At 45.0% G+C, this 16,272-nt stretch overlaps 1 protein-coding gene across 1 annotated transcript in view; it reads left to right on the forward strand.

The window, feature by feature from the left end:
- Positions 1–14,950, forward strand: part of grin2ab (glutamate receptor, ionotropic, N-methyl D-aspartate 2A, b) — a 148,888-nt gene extending 133,938 nt beyond the window's left edge. The window contains exons 19-25 of the mRNA XM_034686835.1: positions 740–969; positions 1,695–1,855; positions 4,434–4,621; positions 5,473–5,711; positions 8,922–9,105; positions 9,475–10,297; positions 10,399–14,950. Of these exons, the coding sequence (XP_034542726.1) occupies positions 740–969; positions 1,695–1,855; positions 4,434–4,621; positions 5,473–5,711; positions 8,922–9,105; positions 9,475–10,297; positions 10,399–11,398 (2,825 nt within the window). The 3' untranslated portion in view covers positions 11,399–14,950. The remainder of the gene's footprint in view (positions 1–739; positions 970–1,694; positions 1,856–4,433; positions 4,622–5,472; positions 5,712–8,921; positions 9,106–9,474; positions 10,298–10,398) is intronic.
- The last annotated feature ends 1,322 nt before the right edge of the window (positions 14,951–16,272 follow it).

A 16,272-nucleotide genomic window follows, 5' to 3' on the forward strand; every position in this document is an offset into this window, starting at 1 on the left:
GGTACAGTTCAAAATAAAAGAACACTACTCTAATTTGTCATGTATTGTCGTATTTATATATATTTTGTTGACTTGAAGTACTTTTTATTGGGTATATTATATCAGGTAAAAAACACCCGGCGTTAGTGATGGTGTTACTAATTTTAGTGATAGTGTTCTAGGGTTTGACTCACACTGAATACAGGGATTGAGAATACAGAGTGAAAAACATCCTAAAACTTTAGTTCTACTGCGGTCCACTAACTTTATCCAACTAAGGCTTTGACTTGATTATTTAAAGGGTTTTATTCAACTGGCGAGAAGAGCTTTTTGGTTTTCAGATAACGATTATTCTGGTTACCCAAGACAAGGTCTGTTGTCCAAATTGACTGCTGCCAAATGTGTACGCATAAATAAAAATGATGGACAGTGAAATCGCATGATTGAAGTATACTTACAGTGTCACCCTCTGAAGGACGATGTAAACTGGGTAATGGAGGTGAATTTGTTCTGTAATGTTCATTAAAGAGGACTGTTGTTTTTCCTCTAAAGCACCCTCATTCTATCGTCTGAAAATGTGAGTGTAAAGTTTCACATTCCTTCAGCTGCTTTAGGGTTTCTTGGTTCTTCAGCCCATGGTCTTTGTATTATTAAATTTTCTCTTCCTAATTTCTCCATCTGCCTCTCTCTCTCTCTATCCCTCTCTCTCTCTCCCTCTTCTCTCTCTCTCTCTATCTCTCTCTCTCTCTCTCTCTTTCAGACCCACATGGTCCTTCCTTCACCATTGGTAAGGCCATATGGCTGCTGTGGGGTCTGGTGTTCAACAACTCTGTGCCGGTGCAGAACCCAAAGGGCACCACCAGCAAGTTCATCGTATCCGTGTGGGCCTTCTTTGCTGTAATCTTCCTGGCCTCCTACACTGCCAACCTGGCTGCCTTCATGATCCAGGAAGAGTTCGTAGACCAAGTCACCGGACTGTCTGACAAGAAGGTGGGATTACAGCAGATGGACACTCAGAAACACCCACAGAAGAAACTAAATACATTCACAGTCAGTGTTGCTCTTGTAATGGATGCCGGCCCTGCGGCCAGACAGGACTCTCTTGGGAGTGCCCTTGGGCTTCAACAGTCCAACCCCTCTGGCCCTAGCTGTCACCACGCTAACACTGCCAGCACAGCAGACCCAGGGGCACACACACACAAACACACAGGCTGTATAGATCAAAAACGTGTGTGTGTGTGTGTGTGTGTGTGTGTGTAGTTTGTAGAGGCTGGCGGTGTCAGCAGAACTCCAGCCAGTCTTACGCTACACTGGACACACAATGATGATGACTGATGAGTCCACTCCACTGTCTCTCCCTCCTCCTTTCTCCTCTGTCTCTTCTTGTCACTCTCCACTCTCCTCCCCTCTGTGAGTCTCATACTTTTGCTCCCTGTCTTACATGGACTCCCTTTCTTCCTCTCCCCTTACCTTGTCCTGTCTAGCTGTCACTCAGTCTGCCTCTTTGTCTTTTAGTCTCTTTTCTTTCTTTCTTTCTTTCTTTCTTTCTGTCTTTCTTTCTTTCTTTCTTTCTTTCTTTCTTTCTTTCTTTCTTTCTTCTTTCTTTCTTTCTTTCTTTCTTTCTTTCTTTCTTTCTCAGTGCTCCTGTCTTTTCTTGTCAGTTTCCTCTTTTAACAATCTTCTTCTCTTTGCTCTCTGTCCTTCTGTCCTTGCAGTTCCAGAGTCCATACTCCTATTCCCCTCCATTTCGTTTTGGGACGGTTCCTAACGGCAGCACAGAGCGTAACATCAGGAAGAACTATCCAGATATGCATCAGTACATGACCAAATACCATCAGACTGGCGTTGTGGATGCGCTAGTCACCCTCAAGACTGGGTACTGTATTCTTGTCAAGCCAACTCACTTGAAGTTGAGATATATTATACCTGAGAGGATAACTCTGTTTGCTGACAGCATGTATGATTAGAAACATGTGAAAACAAACAAAAATAAAACACTGCATCACACAGAAATCAGGCCCCATTGGGCGCAGCACTGCCTCATGCTAAAAAACATCTGTATCTGCGTTCTGTGCTTCTGTCACTGACGGTAAAGTGCTGCCGCTGCCTGTAAGTGCTCATTAATGCTGCTGGAAAGATGAAGCTGCTCAAATTGTGAGAGTCATGTCTTCTGGAGTTTAATCTTCCTCCTAAACTCAAACATTAACGCACGGACGGACGGATGCACTGCTTTTATTTGTTCATTAGTTTTGTGTGCTTTGATCTTTAGGGTATTATCCTCCATATCAATTTTACCATATACTTCTTCTTTGTTGAAATGACTGTATTGATACAGAATTTCAAACAGAGACAACTGTATAATAAATGCCTTAAGAAAAAATAATCAGCCAATTTTATTTCTTCAGGAAAATCTAGGCAGAAGAAAGTGTGAACACTTGAGGGTTGTAGCAATAACTCGAGTTGTAATATGAAGGGAAAACAGCGGAAATGCTCTTTGATTTACTGAATGTGTAGTATTTTGTTTTCAAATGCTGTTGCTCTTGAGATGTTGTGTAAACTCTCCAAGCAGTTTTGCACCAAGAGTTGCTCAATGATCCTACTTAACATATGCCCCTCGGTGAACAGTTTAATTCAACGTGTTTTCATATTCATGCATACATATCTAATATGGAGGCCTCAGGGGGATTGATTAGCACCGGGTGTTTTCATTGGGGTTTATTAAACCATTTTTTGCTCATGATGTAGTTCAAAAAAGGCTCTTGCCTCTATAGAGGCCTTTGATATCGACTCCTTCTTTCATTGTGTTTGGTTAACAGTCATACATCAAGCTCTTTTTCTTTTTCGCTGAGCTAAGGCATATCAGGGCCCACATAGGGGATTGTCGCGTCAGATACAAATAGCGCTCCCGTAGTTTGAATCCAGTGTGTCAGGTCAGAATAATGACAAACCGAGAAAAAGATTACAGCGCTGTGTGAACAAAGGCATCCTCGTGTGCTGGAATATTTACTGAACCAGCATGCACAACGGAGAGGACACTTAGCCACAGTCTATCTCCAAGAACACAGAGCGTTGTGTGTAAACCAACTTGTTTGTTTAAGGATGTGAGGAACATTGTTACTGTCACAAATATACATGTACGTTTGACTCTGTAGCAAAGGTTCTGCCATGTTTGATCTCTTAAACTGAGGTCAGAGTGAATTTTACATCACCATCTCTAACAAACGAAGATGAACCCTAAATACATTATAGCTCTTGTTAATATTTCATGAAAGTAAAATGCATTCAATGATTTATGCTGAAAAAGTAATTCATAGCCATGTATGTATGGATGCTGTAATTAAGCTTTGATGTATTTTTAAAGCCACACCATGAGCTTCCCTTTAAAGGAGATATTCAGCACATTTGGTACGGATGTCTCACCAATGCTGATCATTGGTTTAGTCAGTTGAAGAAAAATCTGTCTACACTGACCAACAGCACTGAATTCTGCTGCGTGCGAAGCAGTGCAGGCGGCACCCACATGTACCAGGATGCAGGAACAGACACTTCTTCTGCCTTGCTGCTGCCTTTTTTTTTTTTTACAGTTTTAGATTCAGGCTTGTGAATACATTGTAAAATATTTATTTATCCATAACATCCTCCTCCTCCTGTTTTTGGAATTCCAGTTATTGTTATTGAATGAAAAGTTTTAAAACAATTTTAAAAATAAAAACAAAGTCAGTGACTAGATACCGGAGACTGTATAAAAAATGGACGTAGTATCCATGATGTCACCCATCAAGCACTGTTTTGAAGCCGATCGTCGGCTGGTGCCATATTGGAAATGCTGAACACAACCTAACTGCTGTCAAGCTAGTGTGAGGTAAAGAGGTGGGCTTTGAGCCTCCTTACTAACAGCTACAGGGTGCCCGCCTTTCAGTCAGGTCAGCTGTGCCTCTCATTATGGAAAATTCGTAATCTTAACATCTTCTAAACTGCAGGGTTATGAAAAAATTAACCCCCAGTGTGTGCCCAAAAGAGAAATGAGCTATTCAGACTAAGCTCATTTTTTGAACCAGGCTGTAAACATCTTTAATTCTGCTGTAAAGATCTTTTTTTTTTTGTAATAGATGTGTATGTGGTTTCCAGTACTTCCATAGCCAGCCTTAAGCGGACTCTCGAGGAACTCCAGTTTTTAACTCTTACGCATTGGCTTCAACTCCCTCGGTCGGAGTTTGCTGCTTGCTAGAAACACAAGCTGAAAGAACCTTCCGTCAAGCCAACAACTACATGGGTTAACTGCTCTGATGGCCAAAAGAAAAACATCAGCAACAACTGCAACCTTTTAATAACTCTTTATACCTCATGGTATTGACACAGAGAGGGCTTGGTTTCTTACCTCTTACAAATGAGCAATGTGTACTTGTGACACTTTTTGCACTTAACGGTTATTAATTATATTAATCCTTCTGCAGAAAACTGGATGCTTTCATCTATGACGCCGCTGTGCTGAACTACATGGCGGGCAGAGACGATGGCTGTAAGCTGGTCACCATCGGCAGCGGTTACATCTTTGCCACCACGGGTTACGGCATCGCCCTGCAGAAAGGATCGTACTGGAAGCGTCTGGTGGATCTGGCCATCCTGGGCATCATTGGAGACGGTGAGATGTTCTCACACACACACTCTGCTTGAACTCAGTTCCTTTGCACTGAAGTTTTTAAGTAGTTTCAGGCCTTTAGTGTCATTACAGCTGCTCAGATTTCCCTCCTCTCGCCCCCCTCTCCCAACACTCTCCCTCTCTGCTCCTTCCCTCTGTCAGAAAGCTATCAGGGGCTAGTCTTAACTCACCATTTCATCATCATTACTCCATGTGGCGGAATGTGTGTGTGTGTGTGTGTGTGTGTGTGTGTATGTGTGTGTGTGTGTGTGTGTGTGTGTGTGTGTGTGTGTGTGTGTGTGTGTGTGTGTGTGTGTGTGTGTGTGTGTGTGTGCGTGTGTGTGTGTGTGTGCCCACTGCGGTCCGTTATGTTTACTCCTCTAGATTGTTCTGTATAATAAGCTGTGAGATGGTGCGAATGGAAGAAAAAGAATGAGCCAGACAGAAATCAAACTGCTGAAACCACTAAAGCGCTCCGCTTCACACCCGGCCCCTTCTTATTCAGGGCAAAACGGCCGCATGCACATGTGACACCCAAGCACGCTCTCAGTCTGATAATAATTCCTTCCATCTTTCCTTATCACTCCATCACTATCAATTCCTCCCCTCCTACAATCCTTTTTTTCACTCCACCTCCTGTCTCCTTTCCATTACGATCTATTTACCACTTCACCTCACTCCTCCTCCTCCCCTCTCCTCTCCATCTTCCCTCCTAATGATACAACCTTTTTCTCAACACACCTCTTATTGCCTCCACTTCTTATCTCCTCTCTCTCTCTCTTTCTCTCTTCGTTTCCTTGGCTGCCTACCCCTATCTGCCAACACCTCAAACCTTCTCTTTACTCCTCCAACAGGTGAGATGGAGGAGCTGGAGGCCCAGTGGCTAACTGGGATCTGCCACAACGAGAAGAACGAGGTGATGTCAAGCCAGCTTGACGTGGACAACATGGCGGGCGTCTTCTACATGCTGGCCACAGCCATGGGCCTCTCCATCCTCACCTTCATCTCTGAACACCTTTTCTATTGGAGGCTGCGATACTGCTTCACCGGAGTGTGCTCGGGGAGGCCGGGGCTGCTCTTCACAATCAGCAGGGTGAGGAGGAGGAGGAGATGTTTCTCATAACCTTTCTCCACTGCAGGGACTTTCCCCGGGAACTTTGCCTGCATTCTGACAGCAGCTACATGATTGGGTTCTAGTTCCAGGGTAGCGGTTTCTGCCCCCTCTGTTTTGGAGATATTACTTTCATATGCTGCTTGTAGAATTTGTAGTGCTGAATGCTGTTTACTGATCAAACAACATCCTCGAGAGTGTACAGCATTGATTCAGAAGCTTTGGTTGTTGTAATATAAATACAGGGTCTCAGGATGGGAATTCCTTATAAGGTTATTGATGTTTAAACAGTAAAGCAAACGTTCAGGCTACTCTAGGGGTAGGGCTGTCCACACCAAGAAAAATAAGTGTACCTATAAATGTTGAAACTCACACTCAAGTGGGTGGCAGAGTCCACACTTCAAATCTAATAAAAAACGACACTGGCCTACAATACCTTTGGATCCATGCGAAGGATCGGATGAATGAGAGAAAGACAGAAAAAGGAATGTACGCTAAGTGAAACGTTCAGCAAAAACTTTTTACTTTAATGATGGTCTTATCTATTCTAGTGGCTAACGGAGCGATCAGACAAAGCATTATGACTACTGACAGATGAAATAAATATCTCTGTACAGTAGCACCTGTCAGTGTGTGGGATATGTTAGGCAGCAAGGAAACATGTTGTCCTTGGAGTTGATGTGCTGGAAGCAGGAAATAAGGGCGAGTGTAAGAATGTGTCCGGACTTTGACAAGGAGAAAACTGTGATGTTAGACGACAGGGTCAGAGCTGCAGCTCTTGTGGGGTGCTCACGGTCTGCAGGGGTACAAGGAAGCAAAGCCGCTGAACCAGTGACAGGGTCATGGGCAGCCGAGACTCACTGATGCACATGGAGAGTGAAGGCTGGACCCCTGTGATCCGATTCAACGGAAAAGCTACTGGAGCTCACACTTCTGGAGAATCTAATGCTGGTTCTGATAGAAAGGTGTCACAACACAGTACGTCACAGTTTGTTGTGCGTGGGGCTGTGTAGCTGCAGATCGGTCGGGGTGTTGATGCTGACAGAGGCCCTGTCTTGTCAGGTCAGGACTGTTTTAGTCCAAACCCAGTACAGTATCAGGCAGGTGGACATGATGTTATGTCTGATCAGTGTCAACAATAGAGTTAAACTGGAAACTACATATCAAAAACTTCCCTACACTTGAGACAGTCTTCCCAAAGTCCTCAGTGCTGATGAGGTCTCTTTGAGGGTGGCCAGAATACTCATACTAATAATAATGATAATGATTATAATACTTCATTTATATAGCACTTTTCAATACAGCTAAAGCAGAAATGCAAAGCAAAAAAATTAAGCAACAAAATAAATCTAGGAGCATACAAACTTAAAAACAGACCAATAAAATCAAAGTTAAAAAGAAATCAAACCACAGAATATGTAAAGAAATAAAACAAAGGACCGACTCTGCAAGTCTGATCTCCTCCTGCAGGCTGTTCCAAAGTGCCGTTGCTCTAACCGAAGAAGCCCTGTCCCCTTTGGCCCTCAGTCAGGACCTTGGAACAGCCAGCAGAGCTCTGCTAGAGGATCTCAGACTGTGTCCTGGCTCATATGGGATAAAAGAAAGACTGCCATCTGATTGATGTCGACTAATACTGAAATGGATTAGTCTCATCCTTAAACAGTTTCATGAATCCACATCCCTTAGTTTTCTTTTTTTCTCTGCAGCATTTACAGGTCATCCATTTTCATTTTCCTAAGCTTCCAACACAGCCAGAAAGTCCTCTTCATTCTTGGCACCGCAGTTTACAGAGCGTTATCGTTCATCAGCGCAGATGTTCATATCATTATCATTATAGTTTTCGTTATTACTCTTGATGTGTATGGCCTTTAAAAGACAACAAGATAAAGAGGGAGTGGGCCAAACACACAGAGAGAGAATCAGCAGGAGAAACTAAATTCAGTTCTGTTCCTAAATTGTTTCAATGTGGTTACAAAAAATTCGCCACATTACTGCAACTTGGAGGACAGCCGCTGAGCCTTTGTGGTGTTTAATTACATCAATTCAGACATCGCACAGAAAACTAGAGAAACCATTACTCTGTTGCTGCTTTAATGTGCGCGAACATCTCTTCTCAAACAAAGCAGTCAATTTTTAATCCTTCATCCGTCTAATTTGCCTAATCTTCACGGCTCTTCAGACGAGCTGAAAATGCAAACAGGAAGATGCAGAAGGGACTTAAAGTTGTGTGAATGGCTAAAAACTGAAATAATTGTTACAGTTATGGAGAAAAACAAAGCGTTGGACATTTGTGTCTGAGTAATTGTGTATCATTTGTATAAAACACAATAATTACAGTTAAGTTGTTTTTGTTTGTCTGTGATAAAAGAAGGAAGAAGGCGAGCACAGCTGAGGTAGAGATGAGTAACTGCTCCACATACAGTAGTTACAGCAGGGTAGAGGAGTCAAACTTAGCTTAAAGGATGACACACACGCGCACACACACAAACACAAGCTGGTTTAACAAAGTTAAAAATGGTAACACAGATGCAGCCACAGTGCGTTGAGGGACAGACTCGACCACGCTCACCGGTAGACAGATGCACACACGCACATACACAAACTTAAACACACACACAGAAATGGGCAAACCCAGACGGACCGTTCCTCCATTATTCATATGTCATGTCTCTGTGTTAGGCAGGGCTTTTATTCCAGACGAGCAGCATTTCACACATTAAGTGTTTTACAAAAAGAGTGCGTTGTGTGTCTGTGAGTGTGTGTCTCTCTCTCGGTGTGCACATGCCGTCGGAGCAGCGATACTGGGTGAGTGGCTGCAGGGAGAACAGCTCCTTGCACTCAGAGGCCCCCTCCAGTGACATCATCACCTAAATTTAATTTTGCAGGCGCCTCTGAAAGCGGTTCATCTAAAAAAAGTGGCGATTATCTCTTCCAGCCTCTTTACCAAACAAAATGAGGTGAAGGTTTGCAGTAAATGCAGCGCAAAAAGGGATGAAGAGGTCTCTGTTAATTAACCGTGCAAGGAAATTAGTCTGGTGTGTGTTTGAACTTTTATTTTGTGAAGTCACTGGGTTGAGAATGAACTGTTCTATTATCTCTCTTATCTCTGTCCTCCCTGCCTCCTCTCTAATTTCCTTTGCCTTTTCTCTTTTTTTCTCCCTCTCTGCCTCTCCTCCCCTCTCCCTCTCTCAGGGTATATGGAGCTGCATCCACGGCGTTCACATAGATATGAAGAAAAAGAACCCTGAGCTGGACTTCAGTCCTCAAGCCAACATGCTGCATCTGCTGAAGTCTGCCAAGTCCATGGCTTTGTCCTCCCCCAAACGCAACACAGTCCTAGTGCAGCCCAGCATCATGGATGTAATTACCGGGAAAGGTACTTTAACTCTTTTCACTCCTAATTTATCTGACTTTGGTAACAAAGGACATTGATTTTACCTCACAGAGGAGGTAAATGTGGAACCTATGGTGAGATTAATCACACATACCAAGGTGATTCTGTCCTTACTCAAAGACAACTTCATATGTAAGTATGCAGACCTAAAGGTGACTTTTTTCACCTTGCTGTGGACTCATAACAGGATTGACGGTCATGTATGAGCTCACCTTGTGATTACAAACACATTAAATGGCACACAGAGTTTGCCAGGGCAGAAGATTAAGTATCAGCTTGCTGGCTGAGCATCCATCCAAACATACATCTATTGTATCTGCTGTCTGAGGTGCATCTCTCCTTGTCTCCTAGGTAACTCGCTCCATGGTCTGCCCCCGAAGGGTCCTGGTCTCTATAGCAACGCCGCTGGTCCGCAAGGTTTCATGTCATTGGCCGGGCGACACAAAAACCTCCTCAACAATGCTGCACCATTCCCTGTGCAACAAAAAGCCCCCCCTCTGCAGACCAGCCCCAGCAAGCCTCAGCTGTCAATCACGAACGACAACGGAAAGACCCGCCTCGCCGGGGCGGCCCTCACGGCCTCTAAACCCAGAGCCCTGTGGAAGAAGAGCGTGGAGACATTAAAGACCCAGCCAAGTGTTGCATCCCCAGGTCCAAACCCCGCCCCCTCAGCTGGAACCGGACCTCCACAGATGAAGAGTCAGCGCTACCTCCCCGAAGACCCGCCACCTCCACACTCTGACATCTCAGAGTGCTCCAGCCGGCCGCCATCACACAAAGATTCTGACTCCGTGGGGGCGAGGGGCGGGTTCAAACCGATCAATCAGCTGAGGAAGAGAGGTGGAGGTGGAGGTGGAGGAGGAGGAGGAGGAGGAGGAGGAGGAGGAGGGGGAGGGGAAGGTGGGGGCAGAGGATCAAAGATCTACTCCATTGACTCAGACCAGGCCAGTCTGCAGTCTGCTCCTTACCAGCGAGACAGTCAGGGGGGAGGTGATGAGCCCAGTTACCCCCCTGACCTGTTTCCACCTGAGAGCACGTACACGCACACACTCTCCCACCAGGCAGACACACCCATCCTGCAGCTGAGTGCCAGCCTGCTGCACCACAGTCACAGCGCTGAGGCCGACCTGCACTCTCTGAAGGACAAGAAATACAGCACCTACACACACAGCAGGTATCGTGATCGGCAGAAAACAGAGTTACACAAACATATTATTAGAACCTTTTATAGTTTTTCATGTATAATCTCTCTCGCTCTCTCCTTCTCTCTCTCAGTGTGAAGGAGAAAGCCGGGGGATCATTTGATGCTCCCAGCCCAGCACAAGGGACACAGGTCCGGCCCAGCCACTGTCGCTCCTGCCTGACAAAGCTGAGCAGTTACTCCGGCCTTTACACCGTCCGCTCGCCAACGGCTCGCTGTGACGCCTGCGCCCACCTGGGGAATCTGTATGACATCAGTGAAGATCACCTGCATTCACACTACTCCCACGCGCTCACTCACCCACACAGTGGGGACATGTTTACACACTACCTACCCCAGAGCGAGCTGGGCATGGTGGGAGAGGGAGACGGGCTGGTCAGCCACTTCGAGCCCTCCCCATCCTCCCCATCTCCTCTCCCCACCCCGACTTCAGCCTCGCACCTCCAGCTGAGTCGTCAGCACTCCTACGAGAACGTGCTTCCAGACGGTGTTCCCGAGCGGCAGCCGCTGTCGCACACACACCTACGGGGCCTCAGCCTGCCTGACAGGGATCGAGATCGGGAGATGACCCTGGACGAGGGTGCTTATGCGAACGTGCTCACAATGCGCTCTGATCGTCCGTTCAGCAGCCGCAGCCCCCCTTCTCCGTCACCTTCACACCACCACAGCCTGGACACCCCGTTGCCCCTCCCGAGGCGCTCAAAGAGCCTGTTCCCCGATCGCCCCTCGCACAACCCTTTCCTTCAGTCAGCCCCTGGCACGACACAACGAGAGCCCGCCCCCCAGGCTGTCACACGCATGCCACAGAGAAATTCCGCCCACGAGCTCTATAAGCAGCGAATGCCGCTGTCGCTTACCCTCGGTAACCATGGAAGCCACCACAACAGCCAGCATGGCGGCCTTGTCGACCAACAGGTGTTCTACCCTCAGCAGGAGCCCCCTGTGGTGGCCTACATGATCCCACCAGCTGCCTCTCAGCCAATGAGCTATGTGACAGCACCGCGAGCCTCAAGTGCTGGCGGCAACCGGCCACGACTTTACCGCCGCATGCCAAGCATCGAATCTGACGTCTGAGAGTCACACACGATACAATCTCTCTCACCGAAACACACTAACACACACGCATGCGAGACAGAGGTGTGTGTGACCGGACCAGGCAGCTCTGATTCTAAGCACATACGCAGAAACACACACACACAGACACACACACAGGTGAAAGTCGAGAAGGTGTGCTCCAGACTTAAAGGTTAAGATGCTGAGTACATAAATCTTTGTTTTCTTTATCTCTCCTTCTGTGGGGCAGGGCGGGGCCACGGGGACACCTGGAGGCACAATCCTGGATCAAGAGTGTGTGTGCGTGTCAGTGTGTGTTCTAGCCTCAAGCTGCGGGCAAAGAGGCACAAACTGACAATACGTCTGACATGACAGATAGAATACCTGATGGGATCAAAAGGGACACTGTAGATTGGAGTCTTTGCACCAACAGTGGGATTGGAGGGAGGATACAAGAAGTGTGTTTGGAAGACGAGCCGACTTGTCCTGCCCTCTCACCAGCCTCTTGGAAACGAAGGGGACACAGAGAACCCCCTTCTTTTCTGAGATTACACACCCACACACACACGTACTTCACCTTAAAACACACGCCCCTCTCCAGGACTCTCCTGTTGCACTATGATTTCTGCAGTCAACCCGTATGTTGTCTGAGCCTCCAAACTGCACTGCCAGCATGGCTTAAAGAGTAGTAAACGACACTAGAGTTGTCCTGAATGAATGGAAACTCTTTGTAATAATCCAGACTGGAAGGCGGGCAGCTGGTCTGGACCCGGGGTCTGAAAAGTGTTTCAGCTCCTGCCCGCAGATGTACAAACACTGGAACACACACACGCACACTGTGTCTGATTTTAAGGGGGGAGTTAGGCGAAGAGAAACTAGCGACTGTTTCTTATTGTTGATGTCAGATAATTGAACATTCCAAAAAGTGGACCAAACATGGCCGCCGGTATCAGGAAGAGAGTGTGTGTTCTGGTGTTTCTAGATCTAAAGACATACAGTATAGCATCCTTGCTTCCTCTCTTAGCTAGCCTTCAGGTCATACTGCATGCTTCCTACTGCCCTGTGTTACAGTTAAACTCCTATACAGGGTCATATATGCACACACACAAACACACCTATATGCACATACACACACATACGCAGTAGTATAGGATATTAGTTTAGGGTGGGTGTGTGTGTGTGTCGAAGCTACGAGATAGCTTCCTCTTTGTGCACTTTGTAGATTTTATACCCTGCCACCTAACACAAACGTTTGACCAAAAACACTTTTATACTGAAAATATGAATATTCTCGATCATTCGCTGGATAGATGTTTTCTTTTTCTCTTTTTTCTCTTTGACATTGGGTTTTAGGGCACAGCTCAGTTATTCTCCATTGTGAGGTCAGAAGTTTTACAGTGTTAGATAATGGGTACAAACTTCATACAGTATACACAACAGAAACTCTTAATCTTCTCTCTTCTTTTTGATAACATTTACTGTGCTCATCCCTCCTTTTAGAGCCTTTCCTTCTTCCTTCATCAGCTTTTGTTTACTCACTTAATTGCTCCTTTGTCCTTTTTGCTCTTTCCCTGCTTCCTTCTATTGCATAGATTGAGTATCAGAAGAATAAAAGTTCAGTCGTGGTGTTTTAAAATCTCAACATGTCTTTGGAAATCTCTTAATATCAGTAGTCGTAAGAACTCATCAAATTCAACACCGGCTCTCTCGTAGGATACAGTACTTTTTTCTAGGAACTTTTGATGTAGAACAAAAAGGCCCGTCTTAATGTTTCCGTAGTGAATTTAGAGGCTGTGTGCGTCACTTTTTGCAAATTTACTCATCAAATTAAAACTCCTGGACGGGCGTCAGAGTAGCTGCTACTTGTGTGGCTCTCTTGTGTCTGGCAAGAACACGGCGCTGTGTTTCAGCTGCGAGAGTCACGTGGCACAGCAGAGAGTTTGCAAAGTGACTCGTTATTACAGAGGCAACACTCACTCATACACACACACACACACACACACACACACATACACTCAAACACACACTCACACACACACACACACACACATACACTCAACGGGCCGGCAATGTGTGTATGAGTGTGCTAGAAATCCATAATCTACTGAGTAAGGGCATTGATTTTCAAGCACAAGGATTTTGATGGAAAAAGGACTTGATATCCCATTAGCTGAGCGTCTGTCTCTATTCTCTTTCTCTTTATTCTCTCTCTCTCACACACACAAGCGCGCACAGACATTTATTTTATATATATTGGCTGCAAAGAATGCGAGACAGTTTGAAGTAAAAAAAAATGCACCTTTGAACGGTGAACACTGCCCCTCTTTTGGTTTGGTGTGTGAGTTATATGCACAATTATCAGGTTGCAATATTATACTTCTGTACAGAGAAATCTTTGTTTTAAATGTTAGAAACTGATTTCATTTGTTTGATTTGAATGGTATTAAGTGTTGAGTTCATTTCAATAACAACGTGGCTTTTTATTCTGCTTCTTTAAGGAAAAAAGACTGGCATGTTTTAGATTCTTGTGGTTTTATTTTTCTCCTCTTCTCTCCTCTGGTGTGTAGTTTGGTTGGGACCTCACTGTAAAGTCCTCACTGCTGGTGAAAGAGACTAGTCGACAGTTAACGGTCAGCTAACCAGTTAACTAGCAACACATAGCTGGATCACATTCAATGAATAATGATTGTCCAGCCTGTGTGGTTTAAACAAACCCCCTCCCACCCACATCGTTCTCTTCCACTACGAGTCTGTGCTGTTTCACCTCTGAGAGCGAGCGAGTGAGTGTGTTTGTGTGTGTGTGTGTGTGTGTGTGTGTTTTACACCAGGCAGGCATTTATATAAGACAGAGGATGATTTCTGTATCGAGAGCTTGTTTGTGGTGTGTTTGTGTGCATGTGTGTGTGTGTGTCTGTTCTCTCTTCCCTTCGTCCCACACATAACATTTGACCCGGCTCTTACTCATAAAACACAAATACAGTTACACACACTCACACACACATGCACACACACATGTTGCGTCTGTTCTGCCGTGGTTACGAGAGCGTGAAGAATGAGTTTGGTTCTGTCCACCATCACAGATTTTTACACCGACCTTTTGTTTGATTTCTCTGATTTTTTTAACTTGCATGACGTGCTTGTGTTTCTGGTGGTACCTATTTTGCTGCAACACCTGAGTTCTCCCTGAGTTGACCTCCAGGGCTACATGCACCAACGTAGCCCCTCCAACTCGGTTAGTGACTCGAGCCCTGAATGCTTAAAAATCCTCAACCCCTGGTGTATGATGTCATTGATATGGCACCCAGCTGGCTCCTGCACAATGCCGGCCGCTGTCGAGGAACACGTGTGAAATGTTCTCAGGCTGAGTGTGGCCCAGGTGTGCACATGTTAAACACAGTTCTGGGTGGAGGGAGTGGGTTGGTTGGTGTGTAGTCCTGTGGGTCTCCTGCTGTGTATCTCACTTGTGTATAAGTTCAGGGGTTTCTAAGCTACTAGTTGTGTTGTAAATAATACCTTGTCACTCAGTACCTCTGTACAATCTGTAAATAAGTAAAGGTTACATTTTTCTACTTGTCTGGGTCTTGTTGATTTATATATTTCTATTTGTTTGTCTATTTATCTATCTATATGTCTTTCTATCAACCTCACTGGCTGTCTGTCCATCTGTCTTTTTACCCTGTAACTCAGCATCTTTAACGCTTTACAGATCCATTTATAAAGTCATAGTTAGGGGTGCTTTAGAGAACACATTTGGTAAACATGCTGATAATTACACTGCTTTCTCTCTGGGATTTAGAGTGGATCAATACCACCTTAAAGCCTAAGGTATAAATAAAGTTAAAGACAGTTTAGCTTTGCAAATGCACCACAAATTGCTCTTTCTTTAGCTTCACAGTTTAGACAAACATGATAAATTATCACTGAGCCGTAACGCAGGACTCTGAATACAGAGCAAATTATTCCTTACTCACCCTTCTTAACAATCAGAGCTGAAATCTAGGGACATCTGGTTCAGTGCAGATTATCTGGCAATGTGACACTTCACCGATCTAGTCTTGAACAGCTTGTTTCTCATTAGGGCAGCCTTATTAATGTCAAATGCATTTAATATTCAGGATTTTATTTTTGATGCTTCTGTCAGTACTTTCAGAGCAGAGCCGCAACAGCCAACAAAAGAGAAGTCTACGGTGTGACGGAGCAGCTGAAGTTTCTGAGCAACACTCTTGCCCTGTGGCTGACGCAAACTAGCATGCTTCTGACGACAGAAAACAGGTAATCTCACCCTCAGTCTGCATTCATAGATCATCTCATATTCAATGACATGTACACCCCGGGGAGACCACATCACATGAGGTGATAGGTTGCCTTCTGACAATATCCTGCAGTGAGTGATGTACAATGTTTTAAACATCCTTTAACTTGTACATGTTTGAGATTAGAGAAGAATACCCGTGAAGTTTTTCCTAATCTGTAGGATGCAACCTTTTTTTTATTGGGTAGAATTTTTAAAAGTCCTCTGGGCAGAGCTTGGCCTTACAAGGTGGACTAGTGTTGCCAACTTTCTCACCACTAAATAAGGGACAGATGCACGGTGCGATGGTGGTGTGAGCATGATTTGTGAATTTAGTGTATATTCATATTCTGATTCAACTGGAAATGCAGAAAGTGTGTATATTCCCTTTAATCCTTACTGTATCATTATGTAACCTCATATGAATAAACCTCAAAGAAACCACAATTTGGCTCTTTACGTCCAAAAACAGGCAAAAGAAACATTAAATGCAAAAGAGGAGTATGACTCACCAAATGTACTTTTTCCATGGATGCTTTTTGCTGCTCTTGACTGACTCAAGCAGTCATTTGTCCTTTTGCACAGCAAGAGAGAAGTCCTTACA

This window comes from Notolabrus celidotus, chromosome 7, assembly GCF_009762535.1.
Source record: "Notolabrus celidotus isolate fNotCel1 chromosome 7, fNotCel1.pri, whole genome shotgun sequence".
In the NCBI taxonomy this organism is placed as follows: Eukaryota; Metazoa; Chordata; class Actinopteri; order Labriformes; family Labridae; genus Notolabrus; species Notolabrus celidotus.